The following is an 11,191-nucleotide window of genomic DNA, read 5'->3' as shown; positions in this document are numbered from 1 at the left end:
TGCTACCCCTGCGTCTAATGATCTGGTGATCTGATCGTAAAAGGCCACCAGGTTGGTCTGACAGGACCTGCCACTGATGAACCTGTGTTGGTTGCCCCTAAGCTTGCAGTCCCCTGCTGGCCCCTCCTGGATGTGTGCCAGCATAATTTTCTCAAACAGCTTGCCTAGGATCAAGGTAAGACTAACCCACACAGGAAACCAGGCTTTAGCAGAAGCAGCTCTCGCACATTTAAAAACTATTCGTAGGACAATTGTATTTTTTTAAAAATGCAGGTTTAAATGCCATGGTAGCCTTCATCCCCTTCCAAAACTACAGTCAAATGAATAGAAATCCCACTGGAGGTTTTTCTGGGGACAGTTGGACCTGAGAGACTGAAGTCAGTGCCATCTTTTCACTGCTATTGGTAGAATACTTTGGAATGGGCCACCTAAAAGTCAGTTAACTTGACTGTGCCATTGAGATCTGAGAACAGAGCCATGTTATCCAGGGGAAGCTTGGCTTGGGAAAATACCTCAGAGGATACTATCCCTTCTCCATTACCTGTGAACAACTTAAACTATCTCTGAAGAAGAATGACAGCCATTCTCCTGTGTGTACAAGACTTTGCTCAGAGGCCTGCCTCCCCCTTAAGAGTGATGTGACTGCATGAATGGAGGAGTCTGGGAGCTCCTCCGCCCTGAAAATGCAAGTGCCCAGGACTTCGGAAGCAATAAGCTAGATGGGGAAAGCTTACTCCCCTCTGCCCTCCACACCGGGTCACATTAACTTGCCTCTAGACATGAGGGGACGAACAGGTCTGCAGGAGCAGTGTTGAATGGTGCTCCACTCTGCTTCCAGCTGGAAATTAAAGCATTGGCCCGAGACCGCTGACATGATGTCTGGCCTTTGAGAGAAGAAAAATATTCATTCCAGCTCTGTTAACACAATAAATAAATCCAATCTCCTGCCACTGCCTAAGCGCATAAAAGCGCACCACATTTACTACTTATCTCCTTTGGACTCTCCTATGGTCCCAGACAGGCTCCTCCCAAAAGAAACCTTTGTGTCTACACAGAAAGTGCTCATTCTCCTTGGGTGCATCTATACGTTCATTAATGCACTGTAATTACTGTGCCTGAAGTTTAGTACTTGGATAACAAAGTACTAAATCAATGTGTAGTAACTCATGTTACTGTGCAGTAGCACCACCACATGGGCCTTTAGTGATGCTTGCTGCACAGTAGCCCGTGACAGGGGGCCATCTCTGAGCCAGTCACCTATTTCAACCTGCCCACCTGTCTAGGGCAGTTTGCCCACCTAACTCACCTGCCATGCCTTTGTTATAATTGAAAAGAAGTTGTTTCTAGGCAGGAAGCTGCCCATTTAATGCCCTGAGGCTAACCGTGTAATACATGGCTCCATAGCACCCCTACACCGTGTCCCGTGCCTCGCAGATGGCATCCAAAAATTACTTCCAATTCCCCCAGCCCTGTTGCTAGGCTGCACTCAGCTTCTGGCCCAAACTTGGCTTTAGATGTCCTTAGACATGCTCCGGCTACATGCCTCCTCACTGGGGCCTATGAGTAGTCCTTCAGGCCCCCTTGGGCCCTACTGAAGGCAGCCAACAGTAGCCACTTCACTCCCTCACTGAGGCCACTACTCTGTCCCCATACAGGAGCCTCCCATCCCTCTACGTGGACTTTGGCCCTCTCTCAGATGCCATTCAATAGACCTGGACCCCGCCTCAGGCCCCACTCAGTGGACCTGGATGCCTGTGCTTTTCTGGTGGGGTGTGCTCCCCTAGCCTTTCCCCTCTACAGAGCACCTGCAAGGCAGCAGCAGCTGAGACTTTCCAGAGCCCCATACTCACCTTTCACTAAGAGGGCACAGGTGTGGCATTTCCTGGAAGCTGCCCTGCCATAAGCAGCCCCACCACACCATCTAACCCCAGCAGGGTGTAGTTTCAGGTTATGCTCAAGGACCAGGAACCTCCTCCATCCGCTTAGTTCCTACACTTGACCTCCAGGTGTTCTGAGACCAGCAGTACTCTGGCTGAGAGGACTTCATCCTTTGGCTCCCCAGTTACAACTGGCAGCCCTGCCCTTTGAGTCTGGTCTTATAACCTGGCTGCCCAGCCCTACACCAATCAGACAGCCTCCTGACTCCCATGTGACCACCTGATTGGGTCTTCTCCCACCTGCAAGCTGGTCTACAGCCCGCTCAAGCTCTTAAAGTGGCAGGCAAAGGTGCCTTAACACAGCCTAATACTACTATGCAATAGCATATTAGCATGTTTTTTGCCCTGCACACTACCGCAGTGTTATTAAGCTACTGTGCAGTTAACATCTCATGTAGATGTGCCCTTTGTGTACCAGCAATTGTTGCAAACCAATCAGAATAAAGAGGTAAAGGGACAATTCCTTCTTAGAGTAATGTCACTGACTTCAAATGAGTTAGCCCAGCAATGAAAACAGACAGGTCCCCTCTGCTGGCCCCTGTTGAAAGGTGCTGGGAGATTACAGATACAGCTGGAGCTGCACAAGAAACTAAAGGACAATGTGGAAAACACCTCAGCAGAATTCTGAGTATTTTCATCCATGCTACAAGGAGACAGCAAGCAGGTTTCAGTGTGCTTAAAGGTTGAAAAGGAAACATGGTTCTTTAGATGACAAGAATCTTGGAGGGCCTATGGGAAAGGAGACATCTCAGATGTAAATGGAATTATACTTTAATTAAACAAATGTGTTATCAGTTCTCTGTAGCTCCAAGAGGCTTAGGAGATGACTCAGATTCTTACAACCAAAAACCTATGTCCCTTTTGCTTGAGTGTCAGTCTGGCTTCACTTAAGCAGATGCTTAGCTTCAATTGTTCTCATCACATAATTAAAGATGGGAATTATTTCAGTGCTTAAAAGTATGCCTGTGTATTATTGCAATACAATCACAAAGAACTGTTTGATGTTAGCAGCAAAGGACATCTGAAACTCAGCTGGGCACTTCTGATTCTACTCAGTACTAGGTTGCAGTGAACGTGTAGGCTAATACAGTTCATGAAATTGTGAACTCCATAAAACAGAACACTTTCTTGAAAAATGGTGCCCACTTCTAAATCACATCAAGCTAAAGGATAAATCAAGAAATCAAAAGGACTGCCAAATATCTGAGGCAGCAGCATGCAGGCTCTTTCAGCTACAAAATGAAAGATCAAATTAAAACTCTTCCTTTGGTTTTCTTCTTTTGGTGTGGTTACAAGAAACTTGTGTTATGCTGTAGGCTACTTAGTAAATATCTCAGTAAAGATTCAAATCTATACTGCAACACATTAATAAAGGTTAATTGCTTCTCTGTGTCAGCTAAAAATGCGGCAGGTGGAAAACATAACTTACATTTTGGGAGTTGTGCTGAGCGTACACGCAGAGAATCCATGACATAACGTCCCTGCTCGTCCACACACCAGCAGTGACCTGGGCAAGATAACAGTGGCCTTAGTCTGGAAACTGTAAGTCCCTTGACTTGATTTATCATTAGCTAAGGTTGACCTGAACCCAAGGAGAACTGTAGTTATTGTTTTGCAGGAATGCTGCGCATGATCGATAAGGCAGGGTTGTGATGAACACAACAGATTAGGCTAGCTGCTCTATCCAGATCACAGAAAAGCAGCTCTTTGCAATGCTTGCAAACACTGGCATTTCCAGTTCTGGTCCCCAGTCAAGCTTAGAAATGCAGGAGCATGTGATTTTTGTTTTTAATTCATAAACTCACCCAAACTACACAAATTCTTAATATCTTGATCATCCCACAGCCCAGTCCATGCAAGGCTATGGATATGCCAACTAAGATTCAACTTCAGTATCATGTATCTAGTTTGTAGTTTAGCCAAAGATCCTTGTTTTGTCAGATATAACTCAGGTGACAAAGAGCAAATCCATATATGAACCATACAAGGCCCTGGACCCTGTTTAACTCTGGTTTACAACTGATGAGACTTCACTGGAATCGCTTGAAATACCTGTCGTTTGAGATGCCAGATCAAATTTGGCCTGTGCATAGCGTTTATAAGAAGATTCATTTTCAAACTCATATCCTAATAGACTCAAAATGTTCTTTTTTTGTTGTTGCTGCTGCTGCACATAACCATAATGTGGGGGAGGTTAGGGGGTAGATGAGGCAAAGCAAGAGCTGGTATCAGAAGAGAAAGGCAACTCTTAGGTTAGTTCTGTGCCATTCTCTTCGATAATTTAGAGTGGCCTTAGAATTCCTCCAAATTGCTTCAGAGGAAACAGATTTCTGGTGATTGCTTCACTGCTGTTCCACTCTGGAGCATGTGCCACAGCTGTGACAGTCAGGGACCACCCAGGAGTAGAGTTAATGGGCCATAATTTGGCCTAGTATCTTTACATTGTCTCTATGGTCTTTCCCCTGGAAATGCAGATGTAACATATCAGTGGACAAAATAGTTTGGAGTAAGAAATAACCTGATGCTATTTCCTGTTTTGTTATGTTCAAACACTATGGCTAGGGACAGAAATTACACATAAACCAGTATAAGTGATTGGAAGCCAATTCAAATCTGTAATACAAGAAAAGTTCAGTGCACATAAACCACTCTCAAAATGGTTGAAACTGGTTTAAGATAAACCTGGATAGTTGTAGTATCAGACTTAACTGACAGGGTAAATTGGTTTATTGAACTACTGTCCAGATCCCCTTCAGATTCAAGTTAACTCTCAGTCCCTCAGCATTCCAGCATGCCTTGCATCCCCCCCACACCTGCACGGTGGGCAGGCAAGCCTTGGCCTAAGCTGTCTGCTCCAGCTGATCAGGGAGACACGATCTAGGCATCCCACCCAGCTTCAGGCCTGGGCCACTGCGGGCATGTGGCTGCATTTCTAGAATCAAAAGTGAATGTCTGTTCACTTGCTTATCGGTTCAATCTATGCAGTTTACAGTAACCTATGGAGATTGAATCAATTCAGCCTCAGGCTTTTTGACTGTCAGTTTCATAGTTTCTAGGGTCAGAAGGGACCTGAGTAGATCATCTAGCCCGACCCCCTGCCATGGCAGGAAAGATTGCTGGGGTCAAACAACCCCAGCAAGGTGTTCATCTAACCTCCTCTTAAAGACCTCCAGGGTAGGAGCCAGCACCACTTCTCTTGGAAGTTGGTTCCAGACCCTAGCTGCCCTGACCGTGAAGTAGCACCTCCTGATATCTAGCCTAAATCTACCCTCTACCATCTTGTGACCATTATTCCTGGTCACTCCTGGCAGTGCTCAGGGGAACAGGGACTTCTAGTGCCTGCTGGTCCCCCCTGATAGTTCTTAGCCTATCTGACTTGCCTTTGCTCAGTTAATACAAGCAGTAACACTTATTTTGCTAATGGACCCTCACCAGTACTCTCATAGCATTGGACTGGCTCCCAGTTCCCCAGTCCATCACACTGGGGAACGTAAGGACGAAATCCCAAGAGCACGGCTTCTCCAGCAGAACTTCTTGAAATGAAACGATTCCTCCAGTAGAAATGCAGGGCTACAAAACAAACGCCAAATATTAATGGAGCTGATAAAACATGTCATGTAATGGAGGCTTTTTTAAAAATGGATATTTACAGCACCTTACTCTAGTCCCTGTTTAGAAGGGAAAGAAACCGTGAGAAATGCAATGACTGATAAATATCCAGATATTAATGGCACTCTTTGCGTTACTTAACAATTCAGATCTCCTTCTGGTCTAGGGAGGTGAAACTCCTTTAACTGCGATGGAGAAAATGCCATTTTCAGCAAGACTGAATTTGGTGTAGAAAGTTTTAGTACGTAAAAATAATGTTGTGGGCTCATTTGTGCACTAAACTCTTGTAAGCAAAGACCTTCATCTCAAAGGGTTCCTTATCAGTCCCAATTTACCAATTATACTAGGGCTGCTTTTCCTTCCAACCTACTTGATTGTGCAGCCAATCGTATTGCATAATCACTGCCAGTCAATAATTTTTCAGAGAACGTGGTCCCTGACTGAAAGGATTGAGTAAAATGAAGGAGGTCCTGGTCCATCAGCTGTATTCCTTTTGCCATTAAAAAGCTCTCTCCAAATGGGAAGTGGGAATCATCTGAAGCTACGATGAGTTGCTCTGCTTCATCGATAAGCTGCATTGCTTCCTTTTTCATGCTTTCACATGCACCAGGGCCTGTTGATAGTAAAGGGGGTGAGTTGAGTATTTAGTTTTATTTAATCCAGGAGAGATTAGTAACACTCACACTGGACAGGTTTAATATACTTTTGTTCCTTTGTATGTGTGCATTGGTTTGCACAGTTTCACAAAGCACCTCTGTACCAACACAAGGAAGCAAATGAGCAAAGAGCTCATTATTATGGTTTATCTGCAGTTGGGATGGATCTAGAGGGGGGTGCAGTGGCATGGTTACACCTCATTTTGAGTGTGCCATGCCTGAGCTTTTACTATGGATCTGGCTGGAGCCTCTCCTTTCAACTCCTGAGTACAGGAGGTGAACACTGCTGCTGCTCCCCCGCTTTCCCCAACTTCTGAATCTAGCACGGAGAAGGGAGGGGAAGGGTGAACTGAAGCAGCATTCAGCCCCTGAGCTCTGGAGACTTGTGCAAGCAGGGCTCTAGCTAAACCCAGCTCCAATCAGTTGGTGAACTTGGAGCTCATTGCTGACAACAAGCTCTAGCAGGAGCCCAGGTAGCAAGCTCAGAGCTCACTGCACATGCAAGATGCAGCCAAAATGGGGTTCACCCTGCTTTGCTCCATTCCTGGCTGTGTTACCAGATACAACCTAAACATATTGAAAGATTCAGTCCCTTCCCTGAAGAATCAACCATCAGCGAAAAAAGAGGCAGCATACAAGCAAAGTGTCCAGGGTGATGATTGGCACACAGCCTCTCATTTCCATGTTTATATTCTTTGTTCAGATGAATTTGTTAAAATCAGGGACACGATAAATGAGCTGTCCACCCTGCTCTGCTAAGACAGCACAGTACTCAGTCTGGAATGTCACTACCCCACATGCCTTTGGAGCACACTGGAGTTCTCCAACTGGAGGTCTTCTAGCCATTGTCTTTCTCTCCTTCAGCCTGAAAACTATGACATCATGATGAACTATCCACATGCCCAAGTGATGTAAATATAGGATCCAGCTACCTTAGTGTGATGTGGACTACCTACGTAGGACCTTCAAAAGATATGTCATGCTGGCTTACCTTTTACCTATCTTTTTCATGCTGACCTAACTATAGACTTCCATGGGAGTTTTACTGCCTACTTCATAACATTAGGCGGGGCCAATGCTGAATGCTTTTGAAAATCTCACACAGCTACAAATATTTAGCTATATTTACAATATTGATATGATCCTCATTAATCTGGAATCTGACTATACTATGTTACTCTAGCCATACATCAGAAAAATATTTAAGCATGTGCTTCATTTCATGTCCTGTTGACTTCAGCAGAACTTAAGAACATGTTGAAGCACTTCACTTAATTGAGTTGTTTTCTGAATTAAAGTCCATAAAAGACTGACTAATAAGACTAACAAAGAAAATTCTTCTCTCTGCTTTGCAGTTCCTTATTAAACTGTTTATTTTATCGCTGTTAATATAAATGAGCTTTCCATACAAGTATAAGCAAATCTTATTCCTGCATTCCATTCTTTATCTTTAAAAGACCCAACTGTGTTTGGTCAACCTTCTATCTGTAGATTTATTATGTTCAAATTTCAAAATGGGGACCACAAATGATAAAATCTATTGGACTCTGACAAGAGTCATTCTTTCTCATTGAAATATGTAAACATGTCCCATATTTTATTTCTCCACTTCAATAAACTGCAGGGAGAGGGATCTCTTCCTTTCCAAAAACAAGTGCTCTCACATCTGGATGTTAGCATCTTAGCCTTCAACAGACTCAATTACAACCCTTTACTTGACCTGTGGGAGTGATCGTCCTCGACTGTGAGGGATCGCCAACAACGACGGATGCTAGCAATATTGGTTGGGTCAGTGGGTCACTTATCTCCTACTGTGCAATATTTTAAAATACTTTTTCTTACCAAGATAAAGAAAGAGCCAGAAACTGTGTAGGTACTTACATGTTGGCACTTTGTTCACCTCAGTCTTTGTTCCCTGCAGCTCTTCTCCTTTGTCATCAACACACCAACAATTGCGAAGATCAAAGTGGCCTAAAAGGGCACTGAAATCAATGTAGGACCCTGGGTAGTAGTTCAGCTGACCCTGCAGAAGCTGCCAAAATACGTATGGGTCCAACAAAATGTTCTCTGATTCAGTTATTATATTGCCATCCAGGACTTCAACAGGAAGAGCATCAAAGGAAGGATACTTGGTGAATGCTGGGAAGATATTTTGGTGGCCAGCCTCATACAGATTCTTAACAAAGGCTGCAAAGCGTTGGGAAGATGTTTCTTTATATTCAGTTAGTATATTGAAAAGGTCAGTAACAGGAAGAGTTTTGCCTTCATTGTTCTCACTGATCCATCTCTGGTACCATTCAAAGGCTTGCTCGGGAGGACCATTGCACTGCACCGGTCTCCAGTTACCATTAGTGCTGCACTGGGGGATGTAAACTCTGGAAATCTGGGACAGGGCACTTGCATCTGACAACAGCAGTTGTACTGTCTCTAGGAAAACCTGACCAGCTGTTAACTGGCAAGGGCTTGGGCCTGGAGGGAAGAAAATACATAACTCAGTTATTTCAGGAACGCACTCTAGGCACATGACACAATCTCTCCTGGACACATTTGCTTTGCAAACACACTTACACAAATTGTTTGCTACTAATGTGCGTTATTACAATGGGCATTGGGACAATTTGTGATGTTTGGTCCATTATTAAAAATGGGACCAAATCTTGAGATTTTTACCCCAAACCAGATTTTCAAAATACCTACGTACCAAATGCCATAGACAGGAATTTAGAAAGATTTTCAGAAACAACCAAGCAGATTAGGTGCCTAACTCCATGGATTTCAATGGAAATCAATGAAAATTAAACACCTAATCCTACTTGGTGCCCATCTGCATGTTTTAATTTAATTACTGCAAAAATATGACCCATAGTCTTTAGTCAGAGAAATTCTCACTGAACTAACTAAGCCCCATGGATAGCAATGGGATCACTTGTGTAGTAAAGCATTACTGAGCAGTAGAATAACAAGATAGAGGAGAATAGGGCACCTGCCCCAGGCACCAACCTGGGGAGGGAAGTGGAAAAGAAAGGCTGTTGCCACAACTGCAAAATAATACTGGTGGCAACCAGAAGTCACTACTCCTCCCATGTATGACAGCTACCAGTGCCACATCATCATGCCTCTGCCACCCAACTTCTCTCCATCCCAGGAAAAAGAATTTCAGTTCTTCAGAGACACAATGGACAAATTGGAGCCAAAACTCACTATACTGGCACTTGCATTTACTTTATTTGCTGACCCTGCAGTAGCAGCAGCTCACGTCCTCATATGCAGCAGACTGCTATGAACCTAGATCACTGGTAATCCTCGCTCTTTACTGGACAAAGCACCTCTTTGCTTCTGTTTACAGCCCAAACAGGCTCATAAATCCCTAAGTGCTCCAGGACACACATCATGGCCATGTGGGTCTGTTCAAAACTTTGCTATTATTTCCTAGCGTTGACCTCTCCAAAGTGAGAGTTCAAGAAGTTAGGTAGGGGACTGTGCTCCTGGAACCTGTTCCCTCCACTGGTCTGTGACTGTTCAAGTTCACCAAGCTTCAAGAGCCAATAAGACCTTTCCATTTAGACAAGACTAAGAAGGCGGTCAGAGAGATTTGCATTTTTTGTTTGACAACTTCAATCCTACTGTTAGACCTAATTTGTAGAACATCTAATCATTACAGGTGTGCAAAGCTTTGGTCGATGATTTGATTCAGAGAAGATTCACCTTAGTTTGGAGGCTGAATCACGGCAGCTGAATTGAACAGGGTGAGCAAAAAAACCCTCCAAATTGATTCAGAAGGCAGTCTTTCAAGGAAACAGAAACTGAGAAGAGTGAGGGGGAGTAGGGGGAGCAAGACTGAAATCTGTAGCTGGCCAGTGACTGTGATCTTTCCCTGAGTCTCCTTTCAATCACAGTTCTCAGGGAGAAGGATGTAGAAACAGCATATAAGCCTCTATCTATAGCCTTTCTGTCCCTTTTGTGAGCTGTTTCTGCCTGAGCAAAAGAGGTAGGTGGCTGGCCCAGAAACAGGTGGGAGGTGAAGATCACCAGGAAGGCCCCCCTGTTACAGGCTACCATCCGTGCTGTTTTCATCCAAATCTGCCTTAACACACAAAAATGACACAAATTTAGTTCGTAGCAGTTTGAGGTGCAGTTTCCCAGAAACACCTAAACCTATATCCTTGAAATTTGTCAGGCTTCATGCCCTCAGATGGAACGACCATCCCTGCTGATTTCATCCAAATCTGACAAAAAATGACAAGGTTATAGGTATTTCAGTGACTTCCCATTATAGTCTATAGACAAATCATCAAATCTGTCCAAATCAGCACCAAATCTTCCAAAGCCGATTTTGCTGAATTGATTTGGGACAATAATGAGAATCTCTGAATTGAATCACTGTCCTCCAGATCAAATACTTCCCTATTCTCACAGGCCTACTAATCATCTGTCCCACTTAGTTTTCTACGAATTGAATTGAACTGAGTATGTGACTTGCATTAACAGTGTATTAGCTTTTGTCTCCTCCTGGATGGTCCACACGAGAACTTCAGCCTCCTGTAATGTCCTAAATTGGAGGACATAATACTTTATCGCGTGAAAAAAAAATTTGTGATTTTGCCTCTGAAGGTTCTGGTCCATCAAGTCCTGCCCTCAGCTTATGAGAGGCCTGTGACAGCCACAGATTACAGCAAAAGCTGTGTTAATCAGCACTTTATTAGCTGGAAAACTCTACTAACCGACATCCGAGGGACGTGGCAAAAGCGAAACTGGAAGTACCACCTCCTGAGGACTTCTCATTTTGCTGCTGTGAGCTGAGTTTTTCTTTGCCACATGGCTCAGGGCAAAGCAGCCTGTGCAGGGTCCCCCACCTTGTCCCCTGGCACACTGACGCCAGGGAGCGTACCAGACGGTGCACATTTGATTAACTGGCATCCCCCATTCCCGGGGGATGCTGGATAACAGAGCTTTTACTGTATTTTGTCCCAGGAGAAAAATAGATTCCAC

The 11,191-nt window shown here is 44.2% G+C and overlaps 1 protein-coding gene across 1 annotated transcript in view; it reads right to left on the bottom strand.

Annotated features, from left to right (window-relative positions):
• Window positions 1–11,191, bottom strand: part of TG (thyroglobulin) — a 210,241-nt gene that overhangs the window by 178,355 nt on the left and 20,695 nt on the right. The window contains exons 10-14 of the mRNA XM_019547510.1: window positions 8,084–8,671; window positions 5,917–6,159; window positions 5,370–5,507; window positions 3,367–3,444; window positions 772–884 (exon numbers count right to left, since the gene is read on the bottom strand). Of these exons, the coding sequence (XP_019403055.1) occupies window positions 772–884; window positions 3,367–3,444; window positions 5,370–5,507; window positions 5,917–6,159; window positions 8,084–8,671 (1,160 nt within the window). The remainder of the gene's footprint in view (window positions 1–771; window positions 885–3,366; window positions 3,445–5,369; window positions 5,508–5,916; window positions 6,160–8,083; window positions 8,672–11,191) is intronic.

Source organism: Crocodylus porosus, unplaced genomic scaffold (genome assembly GCF_001723895.1).
Source record: "Crocodylus porosus isolate Cpor-Errol unplaced genomic scaffold, CroPor_comp1, whole genome shotgun sequence".
In the NCBI taxonomy this organism is placed as follows: Eukaryota; Metazoa; Chordata; order Crocodylia; family Crocodylidae; genus Crocodylus; species Crocodylus porosus.
Note: the sequence above shows the minus strand (reverse complement) of the source record. Positions and strands in the feature narration are given on the sequence as shown.